Source organism: Leptidea sinapis, chromosome 32 (assembly GCF_905404315.1).
Source record: "Leptidea sinapis chromosome 32, ilLepSina1.1, whole genome shotgun sequence".
NCBI classification, from domain to species: Eukaryota; Metazoa; Arthropoda; class Insecta; order Lepidoptera; family Pieridae; genus Leptidea; species Leptidea sinapis.
Genome location: NC_066296.1, coordinates 822,274 through 842,292, shown reverse-complemented (window position 1 = coordinate 842,292; position 20,019 = coordinate 822,274). Strand labels below are relative to the sequence as shown.

Here is a 20,019-nt window from a genome sequence, read left to right as displayed (position 1 = left end):
CACACCATCTCTTTTTTGCGTCGTTAACGTATTATTAGAGCACTTTTTTATAGCACACTTAAGCTTGGTTATAATAATAATAATAAATATTTATTATTTTTATAACTATTATTATATTAAGGTAACAAGCAAATATAGTACAGACAATTTTGATTATGCTTATGCTATAATAAATGAAATACAATAAAAGATTACTAAAACTATGCGTGGGCGTGTGTGTGTGATGTGTGTGCATACGTGGGTTCACTCGCAGTGTATGAACTAGATCAATTCTTCAACTACGTAAGATCAAGAAGCCATTTAGAAAGTTTATTTTTACAGTTATTGTATGTTAAATTGTATAAATTAAGGATTTTGTTTATTTTATTATATAACATCGGACTAAGATAGTCAAAATGACTTCGTACTATATCTAATCTTGATTGTTCCGTTTTGCAGACTTTGTCAGTTCTCCTTTTTTATATGTGAAGAGTAGGATCATAAGACATTTGATTGTGCTTACGTAAAATTGTGCCACGAACAAAAAGTTTTCTTATTGAATATACTTCCAAAAGTGCGTATAAGTCAACTGGAGGGAATCTAATAGGCTTATTGGATATGACCTTAAGCACTGCTCTTTGCGTTCTTTCAAGGCGCAGCATCAAGGTCTTACCAACTGCACCCCATGCAACAAAACGATATGATAAGACAGATTGGGCTAAAGCAAGGTACACAATTCTTAGGGTGCTACTCGTAGCATCTATTATACCTGACCTCAATTTTTTAAAAACAAAGATGAGTTTCCTTGTACGAGACATCACTGCTTCAATGTGGTGCTTCCATGATAATTGGGAGTCAACAAGGACAACAAGGTATTTAGTCAAGTGGACACGCGTAATAAAGGAACAGGAAAATGTATCAAGTGGAGAAGAAGCACAATTATGAGCTTGCAAAACAAATGAAGAGTTTGGTTGCGAGGATAACAGAGGTGAAAAAGTGATAAACTTGGTTTTTTCAAAATTAAGTGTTATGAGGTTTGTAGATAGCCAGCACATAGCAACGCGCATTACTGACTCAGATCAACAAAACAGTCTCATCAGCATAATATGTTACAAATTTAGTATCTGAAAATTGGAGTTTATATAGATCGTTAATATATGTTAAAAATAGAGTAGGTCCTAGCACACTACCCTGTGGTACACCATAGGAGATCATGACTTCATTACTGATAGCCCCGTTTATAGTAACACTTTGGTGGCGATCGCTCAAGTAGCTCCGGAACAGCTCGAGTACTATTCCTCGTACACCAAGGCCTTCAAGTTTATCCAATAAGGTAGGGACAGAGACAGTGTCAAAAGCTTTAGGAAGGTCTAAGAATATACCGATTGATTACTTCTTATCTTTCATGTTGTAAACAATTGATCTAGTCAATTCTAACACTGCATCTTCAGTGGACTTCCCTGATCTAAAGCCAAATTGATTATAATATCATTTGAATTCAGAAAGGACAGTGATATTTTAGTTATAAATTTTTCAAAAATATTATAGTAGGGATACCATCTCAACCTGCTGCACTATTTATTTTTAAGCCATTAATGATTGTCTCAATTTCCTCAGTGTCGGTTTCAAGCAAAACCATCGAGGATTGCTGATTTAGTTTAGGGACAGGTTTTAGAGGGTCTAATGACATTGTACCCTAGTACATCCTAATGTGAAGTTACATTAAGTGCTAAATTCTTACCAACATTGGCAAAAAACTCATTCACAGCATTAACTGAATCTACTGGATTTTCATTTATGGTTAATAGTTCACTAGAGGATGAAATGTTAGTATTTGTACTTGAGATATTCTTGATTAATTTCCACGTCTCTTTAGGGTTTCTTTTATGTTTTTCGAATTCAGCAGTTTCGAATTCTCATTTAACCTTCTTAAGGAGACTGTTTCAATAATTTCGATATCTTTTATAGGAGATAGAATAATATTATTAGATTCAAGTTTCGTTTTAAGACAATGCTTGTCCCCATGACGAATACACCGCAGAAGGTCAGGTGTAATCCAAGGCCTACGTTTTCTACTAGATACCTTAATAGTACGAGAATTTAAGGAAATAACAGATGTTAGAATTTCCATTAGATCACTTGCAGATTTCTCAGCGTCCTCACTACATAATACTGCCGAGAAATCGGTATCTTCTAGTGCTGTTACACAAGCAGGGATGTCAATGAACTTAAATAGTCGCGAAGAGTTTCTTTGAGTTTTCTGATGCCCAATACATAGAATAACAGGAGCATAAGAGAATTAAATACTAAAGTAGTAGCCTTTACACTGGTTTTAAGAAACACATGATCTAGGCAATTGTTGAGACGAGTAGGGAAGGAGTGCGCAGGCAAAATGGCATGAGAAGCGGCAAGGTTAAGAAGTTTATCGGAGTCGGGGTCAGAGTTTTTAGGTGATATATTTGTTTCTCTCTTTTTATTTGAGTCTCGTGCCAGATTTTGGCGAGACAACACGTCCTGAGGATGCCTCGTGTAGAGGCGAAACACGTGTCGAATTGTTTTAAAGACAAATATTGGCGGAATTAACACTAAAGAAAACTGATATATTTGTGTTAAGATCACTAATAATGGATATAGTTTTAAAAGCTTGTAATGAATAGAGTGCTTCATCGAGATTTGCAATAAAATTATCGACGTTTCTATAAGAAGGCGAACGATATAAAGCAAGAATAGGAAGGTCGTTACCACTCTTTATAACTAGGCAGTTACAATCAGAGGTGGGGGTTCTTCAATAATAAAATTTAGATTTTCATTAATATATACAACGATACCATCATTTTGACTATTATGTTTAGATGAATAAGCTAAGTACCCTTTAAGAGTAGGAATATAAGGACTTTTACTGAGCCAACATTCTGACAAAATCAATATGTCAAGATCTATGTTTGTTCTGTTTAAAATAAGTTCTAAGCTGCTAAAGTTAGCATCATTCCCAATGTTTCTAATGTTCATATGAAATATATTCAATGACTGTCGTACGTTGGTAAGGTACCTACCGCAGTCTTCAGGGGCACATTCTGATGCACTTGAGACTGTAATGTCTTCAGTTTCATTTATATTTTATGATGACGCACGACTAAGGAGAAAAGTGTGCTTACAATTGTCTTCAAGCACACTTTTGCCGTTCCACTGTCAGACTGTAAATGATATTATGTCCATATCTATAATGTCATTGATCGCTCTCCTTCGCAAATTCTTAAATATTTCAGGATCAATTTTATGGTGTAATATGTACATATGTGCATTTTATTTTAGTCATTCTTGAAACACTTGAAATTGAAAAGCAACTACAAAATTTCCTTTGCTCTATACTATGACAATTTGTTTTTTTATTTTTTTTATTATTTATATATATTCTTTATAAACATGTTGATTAAGTCGGCTTAAACATATACAAATACTTATAAACAAATGTGCCAGAGAAGCAACAGCCAGGGATAACTGGTGTAGAATCGTTCGTCGTTCAACGTGACCACGACTGCTCTGTCAAGTCATCCGTCGAAGTAGAAGAAGAAGGCTTATAAACTATGGCGAACAAAGTTTAAAAAATATTTGTATTGTTAATATAATCTGTTCGTACAGCTAACGATTGAACGATGAAACTCAGTAATCTGTCACCATGTTCAGCTATACAATTCTCTAACGTTACCAATCGTGGCTATACTCGTCGAGTAGCCTCGATGTCGAGCTAGCCTTCAATTCGACGTTAAGCTTACCGCTGTCGAAATTCATATTGAGCAGTGAAGTTGGAGCTGAGTATGTTATGAACCATAAACTGCAAGTATAAGAAAGACGACTGAGTGTCATTTAAACAGGGGTTCCTTGAATTATTATTTAATTTGCACTCTAATATTAAATGTAAAAGATCCTCCTCAAGATGGCATCTTAAACAATTTGGGCTGTCTATTTTATGCATCAAATATTTAAATTAATTTATAGGAAAGTGGTAGGATCGCAATCTTAAACAAATCACCATGTCTCTTCAGTTCAGACTATTTGTTGCCCAATTCAACTAGCAAATCATTCAGTTCTTTGATCCCTTTCGTCAATTAATAATGTTCGTCATAGTTCGCTTGAAGTTTGACGCCATAGTTCACACGTCAAGGCTGTTAACATAAAGACGATGGTTCGATGCGATGAGGTCATATCGATAGTTAAGAAAGGTACATTGTTGGCCTACGATGAACCTAACACGTCATGGTTTTGTTGCTTATACCTACAGTACTTGATGATGTCTTATTATTATCTGATAATTATTATCTAATAAAAGTAACTTTACAAGCGTTACAAATAGCCGAGTGTGACGGTTCATTCAATACCTACAACAGAAAGTGTTTAACGCGCCCAAAGAAGTTTCCACTACAAAAGTCTTCTTGTATGAATAGTTTTTCAGTGGGAGGCTCCTTTGCATAGGATGCCGGCTAGATTATGGGTACCACAACGGTGCCTATTTCTGCCGTGAAGCACTAATGTGTAAGCACAATTGTAGTGCCACTCAGAATTTTTGGGTTTTGCAAGAATCCTGAGCTTCATTGCATTGTAATGGGCAGGGCGTATCCTGCTTGTCCCTTATTGTCATAATAAAAACTATTTATTTATTAACAATGTGTGTGGAATGATGCTTCTACTCATTAATTTCTGTGTTTTTTTTTAATAAAAACAAATTTACTTTTCTAACATACTCGTGTTATTCATTGAGTACCTGACGTTTGAGTATTTTTGTCTCATCACTTTACATAGATTGTAATTAAAGTAATTTATGAAACAATGAGGCTGAACATGTTGGTATAAGAGAGAGGCCATGAGATTTTTGCCAGTTCTTATTTTTAAGCCTCAACATCAACCGAGGTAAAAAGTATTATAACTTTTAAGATTCATTACCATGATTTCTTTAACCTAAATGTGTAATGTGATATTGATTTGAATTAAAAAATGTATCACGAAGATTGATAGTCAGTTTTGATACTGTAACCTGTCACTGAGTGAGTCAAAGTTTGTCCTATATAAACTTATACAGTCGAATAGTTAGTTTGGTTAATAAAGCTCTAATTAACATGCATTTACATGTTTCATATAATGCTCTGTCCACGTAACGAAGTACAATGTGTCCCGCTACGATATGCCCGCTAACAGTTGTACAAGTATTAAACGTCACTAACAAGTTATAAGAGTAAGCGAATTAAAATTTTAATAGCTGTGTTGATTGACTGATGAAACAACTGAGCGAATGTGGATGTTGCAAAAAATGTAATTTCCACCATAAGATCTGTTGAGGTCAAGAATACCAAGAATAAAAATAAACTCTTATCCGAGAATTGTTTTTTTTTTATAATACTGGTAGTTGATTGGACTATGGAAGATTAAGGTCTCTCAACATTAGACAGATTTTAAGACCACTCCAACGTAGAGAGATGTAATTGTGAAATAGTATACGCGTTTTTAATTTCTATAGAAATATCTATTAGAAAAATAACTTAAGATTATTGAATTATTTTTTAATTTCTAAACTAACGTCCTAAAAATTTGAAAACAAAAATTCATAAGTGGCTAAATTATTTCGTAGAATCACGATATTTCATAATTTTTTTTCTACTTATTTTTGTATGGCAGTGGAAGAAAGTAATCAACACAAATGAAAAAAGATAATACCTATATAATATATTATAAAATTTTATATTTATATATCGTCAAATTAATATCGTCAAATCGGTTTCGTAGTTTTTGTTCAAAAGAAAGGTCAAAATTCACTCTGACGTCGTTTTTGAAGAAAATCGCATTGAATAGCTTCTAGCCACATGCAAGATGAAGAGTTTTGCTATCAATAACATTTACAGTCTTGATAATGTTATGTTTCATATTCTCAGAAACACTGAACAAAATTTACCGAAGTCAGTCGTTTGTCAGAAAGACCTCTTAACACAGAAACAGGATTCTTCAATAAGTTTTCGTATATTTCTTACATCTCCATCTTTAAATTAATTAAAACCACGTTTGTTATGTTTGAAATAATTTATAAAAATCTATAATAAATTGTAACAAAGTAAAATCTGTACATTGAATATTTCTTATAGAATATTTGCGGGGTGTTCTGAAAACAAACCGAAGCCAAAAAAGTATTTATGCACAGTTTTATATCTGTCCCCCTACGTCACCATCTGACTTATCAGACGTAGGCTAGATTTCATCTAAACAAATTCTGATATTGACCGTAGGAAGCATCTTGCCTTAAGTTTTATCTTACGCACAGTTCTGCTAATGGAGCAATATTCCCGTGTCTGTTTTTCAAAAATATCGTGATACAAGTGTTTCCAGGTCCATTCAATTGGCTTCTACTGTCTGCACGTTCTACATCCTTAATATTGTTTGCCGTTGAGCAAAAATAAGGACAAATACGCTGTCTCTTCTTTTTTTCTGTAAGAGAAGTAGTGACAAGGTGAGTGTGACAGCCACTTTATTGTTAGTGACAATTAATTGCCGCGCAGGATTAAAGGCAAAGAAGCCATTTATTTCCTCAAAATTAATTCCTTAAGAATTATTTTTGATGTCAATTCAAAACATTACCACCGCTTTGGATACAAATGAAGCTCTGAGCGAGAAAGAGAAGATGGAACTCTCCCAGCATTCTTTTTTGCGCTCTTTTTAATAAATTGTTTGATTGTTGAATTAAAAATTCTGCAAGTGTGCTCGTCACTCGACACATAAGGTGTTAAGTCTCATTAGCCCAGTAAAATCACACTCTTCAAAACAATTAAAATTATATTTGCTCTTTATTGGTTTATCACAAAAGATGTTTTTGTGTGGTACCCAGCTTACTGATACCCTGGGCTTAGAACTGCTTAAATCATATAATTAAAGCTGTACGCTTTTTTAATAACTTGATTTAACCACACTACTTTTAGATTTTGATATATTTTATAAGAAGGTAAATTACATTTACAATAATTGTATTTAAAACTTTACACAGCAGACAGTGACAGCAAATAAAGTGTTCAGCGCGCTTTAAAAAAAATTAATATAAATCGCCTCAGCGTGTCAGTTACACCAGACAGGATTAAGTGATAGTTTCGTCGGGTTCGTTAGAGGTTAACATAATCTTGTGGGAGCTCCACACATTAGTGTTTAGCAGGTTCGTTATATAACTCACCAAAACTGTGTTTATCATTTAATATAGCGTTTAAATATTTGGTTGAACATTACGCAAAACAAAGTGTGATTTGTTTTTGACTTTATACTTTCAAATCTAATCTATTTAATAATGACTTAATGACATCCTATTTAAATTGTAGAATACAAAAGGTGGATATCAATGGAAAGAGGTCCTCTGGATCAACAGTTAAAATGGGGGTTCCACAGGGCTCGATTTTAGGACCTTTTCTATTCCTTATTTATATAAATGATCTCCCTTATATTGCAAAGGATAAATATCAAATTGTGTTGTTTGCTGATGATACATCACTCATGTTTAAAATACACCGTTGTATACCTAATTTTGATGTTGTTAACAATGCTTTAAGTAAAGTTGTGCATTGGTTTGAAGCTAATTACTTGTTACTTAATACTAATAAAACGAAAAGCATTAAATTTACTTTACCTAATGTTAAGCAAGTGTCAATCGATATACAGCTTAGAAACGAGAAATTAGATATAGTTGATACCGCTGTTTTTTTTGGAATAACGCTAGATGCCAAACTCCAATGGGGCCCTCATATAGAAAAATTATCAAGTAGATTAAGTTCTGCTGCATAGGCAGTAAAAAAGATTCGTTCCTTAACAGACATTGAAACTGCAAGATTGGTTTATTTTAGTTTATTTCACAGCATTATGTGATATGGTATATTATTATGGGGTAATGCTGCTGATATTGATTATATTTTCGTGCTGCAGAAAAGAGCTGTTCGGGCAATTTATGGTATGGGACCAAGAGAGTTGCTTAGATCTAAATTTAAAGATTTTAAAATTATGACTGTTTGTAACCAATATATATATGAAAATTTAGTGTATGTTCATAAAAATGGCAATATATTTCAAAAGGTATATGAAAAACAATATTAATACTAGAAACAAAAATTAACTGTTAATGCCCACTTCTAGGCTTAGTAAACTCGACAAGTCATTCATCGGTAATTGCGTTAGATTCTATAATAAGTTTCCTGAGAACATAATGGAAATGTCCCTCAACAAGTTCAAAGCCTATATATTATTATATTAAACATAAACTTATGGAAAAATAATATTACAATTTAAAGGATTATTTAGATGATAAGAAAGCATGAATTGCTCGAAAAGATTTGAGCTTTAGTTTTCCTTAATTAAATATAAAAGTATTTATAATTATGAATAATTTTTGAAAAATTACCTTTATTTATTTACGGTGTGTGTGAATTGATGCATCTACTGTACCATAGCCTGGTATTATTGTTGATACAGTAGTAGTCGGCCGTGAATGTACTCAATAGCTCTTGTTTTTTACGTATTAATTTACATTTTTTTTGAGTATTTGTAGTTTGAGTATTATTGCTGCATCACTTTACATATATTGTTACTGAAATGATTTGTGAGTGATTGTCACAAAGAGTTTCTTGCCACTTCTTATTAAAGCTCAACCCTCAAAGGAGGTGGATATAAAAAGAAAAGTCATTTCCTTGACCTGCCTGAATAAGGTGATTTTGATTAGATTACCCTAAAGGATTGATCTTTTGATTACCGTTAGTAAAAATATAATATTAATTACAAGTTTAAGCAGAATTGTCAAATTGTTAGAGGTATTTGGTGAGTATTGCATGATATGTAGGATTATATGGGTGTATTAGGATTATTTTATTGTTGTTTGCTGAGTTCTCGTAACAGGTTTTATCATGCTCTAAATGTCACTGCTTCTGGCGGCGACATGGGACGGGTCGTCCTCTTCCCTAAATATGGTTGAGGGAGGCGATGGCTGGCTCATGCGTCATGCTCGTGAACGGGCGCTGCTTGTGGTGGCGGGATGATCCTGTTGCCGGGGACTCGGTTTCAGATTCTTAAAAGTTATTGTATATATATATATATGTATGGATATATACATGTTTATTTATTTATTATCGCTTATAAAATGCTCACAGAATACCTTTATTGATTTATGGTATATGTGGATGATGCAGCTACTGTACTCAATAACTTTTGTATTATTTTACATATTATATTGTAATTGAAATGATCTGTAAATCTTTATATAAAAGAGTGGCAATGAGTTTCTTGCTACTTCTTCTCATTAGCTCAACCCTTTACGAAGTAGCGGTAGATTCAATAAGAAAAATATTTAATTTTTTTGGACATTCATAAGTGTCATTTTCGTGACCTACTTGAATAAAGTTTTTTTTTATAACCCTTTATTTACTACAATCTGTCTCCTTTCTGGACATTCAGCAGTATGTTGGTATGTGCTATCGCTGGCGCGCTCGAATAAACTTGAGTAAACTGATTTTGATTTTGATTTTGAAAAACAAAAACCTTCCGATCCTTTTTTAAGAAAGCTGCACATACTTAGTGAAAATATACACAGATATATAAGTGAATTAAGCTTAATAGAAAATAATTGGCATTTGTAAGGGACTGCCAATAGAAGTGAAAACTTAGAAATTGTAGTATTAGTCAATATATTATACATAATAATGTTTTTTGTTCAATTTATTTTTAAGACTTATATTCAATAATATATTAATAAAACAAAAACACTATTTCAATAATGCGCAGTACGAGTATATACACATTGAACTTTTAACTAGATCCATTCTATTTTACTTATAAGATATACACAGCACTAATGTTGCACAATACATTAGTTGTATAGCTACAGATATACTGCTTTGTAACTATATCTATTTATTTTCTAATTATTTATTTATCGCGTGCACCAGTTATGAGCATGTCAGCGACGCGAACCCATTAGATTTTCCCCTCCCAAAAACTGACCAACGCTGCTATAGAAATTGTCACTTCAATAATATACGTTACAAAAAAAATAATTTGACAAATCTGTACAAATTCTTATTCTTAATTGTTCTATCATTTATGAACGAGAAAATATACAATAACCTCATAAACGCTATATAATAAATTAAAAAAACCTTATCTTAACTAGAAATAATGACCTACAAGCGACCTCTAACATTGTTACTATAATTAAGCCGTGCGGTTGGGCTTTATGTATGTAGACTAAAAAAACTGTGCGAAATTAACAATTCAGTACTTGTTCTATTACATATTCTTTGACTTAAGGTAACTCATAATATTAAGATAATTATAGATTACACTAAATAATGCCTAGTTCAAGTTTTAAATGAGATTTAGAAGTAAAAAATTTCAAACGTATGTACTACAGTTAACATTCAGAATCAGGTATTAACACAAAGGCCCCCAATAACACAAATACACCTCGAATCTATTTTGTTTGTCTGCGAGCACACAAAGTCCCACCTCGTCGCTAAAATAGACCTGATGACCTCATTTAAACAGGCAATTAGTACTGGTTTGAAGACGTAGGTTCCTGGATAAACTATTCTATTAATACTTTTACAAGTTTGAAAGGAAGTAGCTTAAAAATGGTATTTGAGAAACTAGATTGCGGTAACGCTTGAAAACCATACGACAATTAACAAACGCAGCAATAACTTATTTTCAGTTGTGAGAACAACTAGCCTTGGGCCGTTAGTTTGTGTCAAACCCACAACTTATTGAGTAATTTGTATTCTCATTTTGTCTGGATGAAATGCCAAGTGAATTGATAGAAAATATTTATAAATGTCAAAGTCATACCTAGTCATGGTTTTTTTATTTGCAAGAAACATTTACAGCTAAAGTTGTTAGAAGCATAATACTAGATATATGTTTCATTTCATGCAAATATTTTTTACATTTTATTTCACATTTTAGCTAGTTGTGCTAAAATTAAAAAAAAACTGGCAAAAAAATCATTGCCTCCATATGGTAAACCTCCAGAAAACCTTTTCTAGAACGATATTATAATTAACAAACGAGACACGTGTTATATCATTACAACAAACATAAATTTTAATATTTGAATGTAAACAAATATATATTTAGCTTTGTATAAATTACTCATGACATTTTTATAATAAATGTTCAAGGAAACGACTACGTTTTATTTACATAGAGGACAATAAATATTTTTGTCTTGCAAATTAAAACATTACAGGTACTTTAAGCGGTGTTTTCATTCAATGTGTCATAAATATTGTAATATAAAGGTCCTAAATAAACAATTTCATGTAAAACGAAGAATTTATATTCCATTAGTAGATTTGTTGTGGAACTTTGTTTAACTGACTATTTTTGTGAACGACTAAAGTCGAAAAGCTCTTCGACTATAAACAGTTGCGATTCAAAGTTTTCTATGTAGGTACATGCATTGACGCACTACTGTCGAAGTTATGGTATATATTATTTTTATTCAAAATAGAATTTAAAATCACTTATTGAACGTCAAGAAACTCACCGGGATTATTTTTTTCCTTAATTTAGTTACAATATAATATGTAGTATTGTACAATAAAATGTAAATAAATGTTAAATATCCAGAAATCATTCGCTCTATTCCCAGTCTGTGGTACCATTAAGAAAATGTTAAATTAACCTTTGCCACACAAATGTTTTTTAACAATTCTTTTGAATTTGGTGTCACATTTGTTTTGTATATTTTCTGGGATCATATTGCAAAAGTATATACATCGCCCAACAACAGCTCCTGTCTTGATACACCATTTCGTAACTAGCTTCTTAGATATGTCTAAATTGAGTTTATCGCTGTTAGGTAAATGATAACAGGCTAGGTTTATGTACATGTACACTGAAATAATAAGTCTGCCTGGTAAGTGATAGCAACATCTTACACTCAGGATACGTCAGTAACATTGTCTTAGTGCGTTTGCGTTGCTGAAAATAGACGCTAACAGTTCACCGCTATTTTTACAATGTATTAACAGCTCTTACAGTCTATCAAGACGAATAAATTATGCAAGGTATTATCACATATAACGTTATACATAATAACGGACGCAATCGCGGTGCCAATCACAATGTCAAGTTCAAGGTAACCTTGATCGTCAAACCTTTTCTGGCTATTAAAAAATCTAGTCTATACCAAACTATTCTTATTTCGAATAAAATTTTAATTACCATGTTGTGCTACTGCCTGATTAAGAATAATATATATTAGTAGTACAACGTGATTAAATTAATAAGATTTCAATCTTAATCTGAATATTATATTAAATTGTTGATAATTTACAGGTGGATGTTCAGCATTCGGTCACTCCTGCTTTGGTGGTCATGGCAAGAGATCAGATAATGCTATTTTGAATGTAAGTATAATATTATGTTATACAATTTTAGTTTTTTTTATTTAAATTTATAGCAATGGTAAAGTGTTTCGTAACTTAAATATGTACAGAGTAACACAAGTATCACATCTGTATGTATTAATAGGTTGGTAGGTTAATTAGGTATTGGTAGGTAAATTCACCATAATGATTGCTATGCAAGATTTTTATAGAATTATATATGATCACAGAGTAGAGATGGATTTTTTCATATTTACAGAAAGACATCTCCCATTTTACGAATGAAACTACCATAAAGCACATTACAACATCGACTGTGGTGAGCAGAAGGAATTAACACAAATAATTTTTACTTAGTTCCTCCTCGCGTTTCGAATGTGTTATAGTTACGTTATGTTATTGATACCAGATGGCGCTTAGCACAAAACTTGTTGTATATAATACCACAGAGTAGGAATGGGTACTTACGTGAGTAGAGGCGATCATCACTCTTGTAACCTGAGTACCATAAATAGGTTACACAGGCTGTTAGGTCGTCTATATTATGGATATATGCTGTGGCTCGCACCTACGAGGTCTCTCTCTGCTCTCAATGGTTGTGATATATTTGTTGATGGATGGCAGATGATTTTTTTCAGAGTGCCTGCGTTTTTTGTGAGAGGAATGCATTAATGGTATTTGGATGTTTATGTATTAATAGTAAATTTTGTATTTATAACATATATATTAATGTTGTTTGTTTGTAATTAATTACTTAGTTTAAAATTGTAATTTGTTTACGCCGTTTTATTAAAGTATTAAAAAGCATCAAATCTATGGTTACATACATTTATAGTTCATTTTGCAATATATTCGTGTTATGATAGCTGTACTATGATAATATGAATCTCGCTGAACAGTTTGTATAGGTGTGAGTGAGTAAGTCTCCGGGCGAGCTTTCACAAAGTTGTAAGTTGTGGTTGTTTGTGGTGAGTACACACGGGTCACGTGACCGGAGAGCCTTACAGTGTTTACTGAACGGGCGGGGCGGCAAGGTACCGTAATGTAACTATGAAACAGTTACATATTGCATTGTTAGCTAACATTTAGATTAAATAACACTGGAGCTTACCTAATAAGAAAAAACTTCGAGAAATCGTTTAAAATGAAGTATTATAACTATCATTATTATTAAACGTTTGCATATTATGAACAAAGTCTAAGACTATATTTAGCTCTGCCTAGTATTGGATAAAACGTTTTAAATATGGATTCAGATTCTACGTTCATTCTCTTGATGTAATTTTATGGATTTTGTGAGAAGTTGAATTTAAAAATATATTTATAAAATTTCTTTATCAAAAAGGAACCCTAAGGAAAGGTGCACTAATCAGATTCGAACTATCTGAATTTATACTTTTACTTTGACTGTTAAAGACAATTTTAAGCTACCAACAATTGAACTTCTTTTTATGTATATTACCAAAGCCCATGTCATAACCTTTATAATATTATATACTAAACTATTATTATTATAAATAGCATTTATTAACATAAAACAATTCTTATATCTTTACAACACTTAATATAATTATATAGTAAAAACTGTTACTACGTAGAGTATAACCAGAACACTGGTAACATAAATATATATTGAATAAGTAGGTTGATATTTGGCTAAAATAACTATTTGATTAGCTCTGTTGAGATGCAAAGTCATTTGTACAATGTTTTGTCTATGGGCCCCACAAGACAAGTTTCTCGACACTAAACGGCACAAAGAGGACAAAAACTAGCTGACCGACGCGATGTCTGCTGTCTATGGTAGTAGATATTGCAGCTACAGCATCAATTGAAGTAACTGGACATGAAAAGCTGCCACGAGTGTCCACGCAAGTCCGGTGCCCTTCCGCATATCCAAGTCGATATAATTCTACAAGATAATTAATCTTTGTTTATCGAATTAATGTTGTTAGCCATCAAGCATCGAGTTGGGTCGTCGTCAACTTGGCCAAGAAGAGACTCCGCCACATCCCGTGTATCCTCATGCAGGTTTTGGCATTCTACCTTCAGGAGACGATATTATACCTGTTAGAGATGGAGGTAAGTAATCTTCAAAAGGATATTATTATTAAGATTTGGGGATTGAAATACACTGAAATCATAGGATCTATTGTGCCCCCCTGCTTGAGATATCGCGTCTACCCTCAACTCCCTGTGTCTACAAAAAATGAGAGAAGGAAAATAATCGAGGCTACTAACTAGGAAATGTGTTACTGTGCCGAGATTGAAATTATATCCTCGATACCTTATTACTTTTAAGAGACGTAGGATTCTCAGAGGGTTTAGGCAGGTCACGTCCTCTGACCTGAGTGAAGGTATTTTAAGATACCCCAGGTTGATTCTGGCAACGGCTTCGCATTCCAGAAGGATGTGTATTTGGTCTTCAGCGGCAGAATCTGCACAGGTTTGATTCACTGAGACCTATTCTGGCTAGGCCGCTTGCAACGGCCGGATAGGAACCCCGTGAGGGCTCTCAGTTGTCTCCTGTCCAAGCTTATGCATTGCTTGGCACGCTTACGTTGATAGCCTAGGAGCAGCTTAGCCTGCCGATGGCCTGGTAGCGAGGACTAGTGACTGGCTGCCTCTAGAATTTCTTGATTCCTTAGGACATTGCGGATAAGAGATTCTCCAGCTCAACAAAAGGATTCAGGGCCTATGAAGGGAGATGAGGCTCCATTCTTAGCTAGCCGGTCAGCTATCTCATTACCTATTATGCCTTTGTGCTCTGGTATCCAAGCCAGGGTAATTTTATTTCTCTGGCAGGGATTATCCAGTTTACTTCTGCATTCATTCCCACACTAACTGTGAAGTTATTGTGTAGGACGTGTAATTCCTGTCGAGGTTCATTTGTAGGCACCTGTCTAGTGCATATACTTCCGCCTGGTATGGATCCAAATGGATAAAAAATATTATTAACTCATCTTAAACCAGAGTTCCCACATCATCAAGTGGCTAGTAACCATGTCATCTCTTACAAAATGTTTTCTCAAGTTTTCGCTCTCTTCTCCTACCACGTCACTCTCTCTGTCTTTGGATGTAACTTCATCCTGTTCACTGTTTTTCGTCAATCTTTTTAAGTAGTTATTAATCTTTTAAACCCTTACACTGAAGTATCTGGAACAAATTCAATACGAAAAATTACTAAATAAAACACTGCAGTGCAAAGTCTTCATTTATATAAGATGAATTATATATAAATAAAGTCTCCTACACCTTGACGCTACCTGGAAGAGATAGCTAAATAGCGATAAGGTCGCCTTATTGTGCTACTATAAATGCTATACACACAAAATTGTAATTTTATGTATTTTTTTTATTTTTGTATAACTGCAGTATCACTAATGACTAGTTATAATAAGAAATATAAAACTTGTTATTGACAGGTATCTACGAAAATTATGGCAGCAATGAAAGGAGCTTCATGAAGATGAAACTGAGAAACATTGTTAAGCATTGGGTAAGACTTTGATGATGATTTGAAATAACTAATACGGTTTGTTACTGCTGTGTTATCATTGTGGTTAAGGACAATGATGCACAGTGTTGTATTCAAGGAGCTTTCTTCCACCTACAACCAACATGTGGAATGAGCTTAATTGTGCCGTATTTCCGGGACGATAAGACATGAGTACCTTTAAAAAAAGCGCGAAACCCTACGTAAAGGCCAGCAACTTTCCTGTGATACCTCTGGTGATTGCAAGGGAATGTGGACGGCGGTGATCACTTAACATACTACTGTCAAGATGCACAAGAGTAAAAAATTGTATTAGAAACCTCAATATTATCCATAAATACTTCACACGTATGGGTTTGATGAAAAAAAAAATATTGAGTTTCAGTTCTAAGTATGGGTAACCCCCAAAATTTATTGTTTTTTTTTTCTATTTTTGTGTGGAAATATTAATGCGGTTCATAGAAAATATCTACTTACCAAGTTTCAATAGTAGAGTTCTCATAGTTTCGGCAAAAGTGGCTGTGACATACGAACGGTAAGACGACAGACTTGGCTACGGAACACGTAGTATGTAACGTAATAATAATAATAAGTTATTAATGAATGTGAGTAGATGTTTGTTTGTGAGACTACTAATGATGGTGTTATTATGTTGCAGATGGATAACTTAAGGCGGTCACAGACTAACGATGGATACTACATTGAATCTTTGTAAACGATGCATACTTTTAGCAACCAATGATACCAAACGTTCGTAATGTATTTTAATTGTGTTAACCATTCAATCATTAAAGATATATTTAGTTACATACAATTAATACTTGTTTTGTTTTCCATATATTTTATCAATTACTATTATATTATGTTTCATAGATGTGTATAGCTCTATTGATATTTTAAGGCTGATTATATTTCTATCTTCTACAGATAACTCTAATGTTATTATAAAGTTTTGTGTGGATTAAAATATATAATTAAAAAATAAAAATTCATACTATTCTTGAGATATTCAATGTTGATAATTAAATAGTGTATTAATTATCATAATTAATAAAACAATAATTAAAACAACGCGTTAAATGATGGGAAATATACAGAAGTCAAGTCTCAACAGGTGTATTTAATTCAAGGAAATCTATAAATTGGTTTCTGATTCATTCTATCCAAACGATATATTAATGTGTCAATGACAAGATATAATGTTGAGAGTATATACGTAATGAATATCTTTTGTTATTATTATTGAAATAAGGTCAATTCTTTGTTGTGCACATTATAATATCTTCTGTATATAGGCTGGAATCTATTACCTATTTGTGCAATTATATCCTGTTTCAATATTATTAACTTATGTATTTTATCAAGAATTGACAATTGTAACTTTACAATAAAATATAACAATCAATATTCAAAATTTGTGACGACATATTATAAGAGCTAAAACAGTAAGTAATAGTTACATTTGATTGAACAGAGTCTTCTACTCTCATGCATCGTAGTAGCTAGTGTATCTGCTGCTCCGTTACTAATCTCCTATATTCTATAATACAAACAAGAAATGTAACAGAAATTTTGTAAATATTATCTATTCAAAATATACTTATTTCACTTGTAAGAATATCGTAAGAGACATAAGTTTACCACCGTCTATAGTCCATACCCTAGTTTATTGTAATAATTCGTGTTTTAATAAACTATTAGTCAATGACAGGTTATTTTATTATTTCTTTCCCCTACATGAAATACTTTAAATATCACGTACCTAATTCTTCTATTCAACAAGTGCTTTTCTGGTCAACTTTTTACGGTAGTCTAGAAAACTATCAACTTAATATTTGGAATATCATGTTAATGATTATTGGATAAAATACAAATCGTATAAATAACGATAAAAAAGATGATATACAAGAGGCACACTAAAAGTTTTGTACTTCTAGCAAATGGGAACTATTTGAATTTCAAATATTATATTTTTTGAAACATTGCAACATTCTTAGCAATAAAAAAATAATTTGCGGGAAATCATTTGTCAATTTTTTTTATCACACATCAAATTTCTACGTACGCCACGAAAATGGAATTAAGTCGAAAGATTTTAGAGCGAGGTTTTTTTATGGTTTTAAAAGTTCTCTCTCTCCGCAAGACTGTGCCGCTCGTCTTCAAAATGCTTTTGGGAGAGAAGCACCTTACTTTGTGATTATGAGGTGATGGATTACTGAATTTGAGAGAGGTTGGGCTTCTTTACATGACGAATTTTATGAAGGGCGGCCTTCAACTGCCGTCAACAAACATAATGTGGCTACTGTTAAGCGGCTAATTGAAGAAAACCCGCGGATTACTATTTATTATTACCTATGAAACAATTCGAGGACTATTGGGGACAAATTCAGAAAATTTTACACGAAGAATTGAAAGTTTGGAAACTTTGTTGTCGTTGGATCCCTCGTGAACTGACAGCCAGCGGTGCAGAAGCGGGATCGCGTGGAATGGTGCTCATAGATGCTAATGAAGTATGACCACGTACAGTCTAATGCTATTTATGACATTGTAACAGGAGACGAAACGTGGATTTATTGTTTTGAACAAGAAAAAAAAACAGCAACCTTGTGTATGGTTGTTTGAAAATGAGAACAGGCCATCAAAAGTGAGGCAGGCGAGAAACGTTGGTAAAAAAATGATCGGTTTTTTTTTCTCAGCTACGGGTCAAAATCAAAAAAGTGTTAATGCCGAGTGGTATTCTTGTTTACCCAGGGTGTTAAAAAAAGTTTGCGAAAGACGACCAAAAATCCGTGTTCTCCTACATCATTACAACACTTCTTCACACACGGCCAACAAAACTAAGTCATTCTTAGCTTCCGAAAAAGTACAACTCGTCACCCATCCTGCACATAGCCTCCACGTAGCACCCTGTGATTTCTGTATTTTCCCCAAAGTCAAAGATTTGATGAGAGGTTTCACTTTTACCCCTTCCGAAGAGGCAGTGATAGCATTCAATCAGCATGTAGAAAACATGCCTTCAGATCTGTGGTACACCTGTTTAAAAAAAATGGTCGATCGCACGAAAATAAGTTTAAAATGTAAAAGAGAGTATTTTAAACGCAATAAACATAATATTTTGGTTATAACATGTTGTTTTTTAAGTTACGCAAAACTTTTAGTATAACCTACGTATTTCTGAGATTGGTGAAAAGTCTGGACATAAAAGCACTTTTTGAGTAGACCTATACGAGATGTTCACCGTAGTGAAGCCTATGCTGTCGATATTTCAACCCTGCTTCGTGTGAGATTGACCGGCAGATGTGGCTGGATGTAAACCTGAATTTTTTAATTAGAGCAAACATAAGCCTTAAGTTTTAGCTTCGGTCGCAATTGGAATTCAAATGGAGAGCGCAGCAGTTACTTTCATTATTGAACCCTACTTAAAAGAAAGGAAATTGCTTTTGGCAAAATCTCACCTATAAAATTCTATACTGGCATACTTGAATAGCATGGAAAGTCAACTAAAATTAAAGAATTTTATAAAATTAATGACGACATTACAGGCATTTTTGAGTAAGGCATTTCGACGTTATAGGAAATGAAGGCGATATAAAGCTAAAGCATTAATTAAAAAGTAAAAAAAAAACAATTTTACATACAATGCGGCTTATCGAAGGCACGGTGAAACCCAGCCCTGTCCTTGGAATTAATACTTAAGGCGTGTTGGACACACTTGGGATATAAACAATTAATTTAAGTTTAATTTAAATTAAGTTATTCGACAAGGGTGGATAACTCTTGCAATATCATACAAAATAGGCAACATTCACCAAATGTAACTGAATTGTACTAGCCTTTAAAATTTATTTCAAAGTTTTAATTTCACACAATTATCACTTCTACAACAGCAACCTGTCTAGATGATATTTTTACAGATGTTACTATTACTAGTAAACATATAATTAATAATCTTCAGTCCGACCATAGTGGGCAACTTATAACAATAAATACAAGATTGGACAATGTCAGACCAAAAAAGGTGACGATTATACCAGTTACGGGTAGCCGTCTTGAGAGGTTTAGAAATAATTTGGTAAATACGATACCATTTTTACACTGTGGTGAAACTCCTAATTTTCACTATAACTTAGTCTTCAATTCCTTCTGTGAGGA

The 20,019-nt window shown here is 33.1% G+C and overlaps 1 protein-coding gene across 1 annotated transcript in view; it reads left to right on the top strand.

Moving 5' to 3' along the window:
• The window catches only part of LOC126974363 (neuropeptide CCHamide-2), a 47,369-nt gene extending 29,817 nt beyond the window's left edge, over positions 1–17,552 (top strand). Inside the window, exons 3-6 of the mRNA XM_050821830.1 lie at positions 12,322–12,392; positions 14,327–14,453; positions 15,797–15,870; positions 16,526–17,552. Of these exons, the coding sequence (XP_050677787.1) occupies positions 12,322–12,392; positions 14,327–14,453; positions 15,797–15,870; positions 16,526–16,582 (329 nt within the window). The 3' untranslated portion in view covers positions 16,583–17,552. The remainder of the gene's footprint in view (positions 1–12,321; positions 12,393–14,326; positions 14,454–15,796; positions 15,871–16,525) is intronic.
• Positions 17,553–20,019: the final 2,467 nt, after the last annotated feature.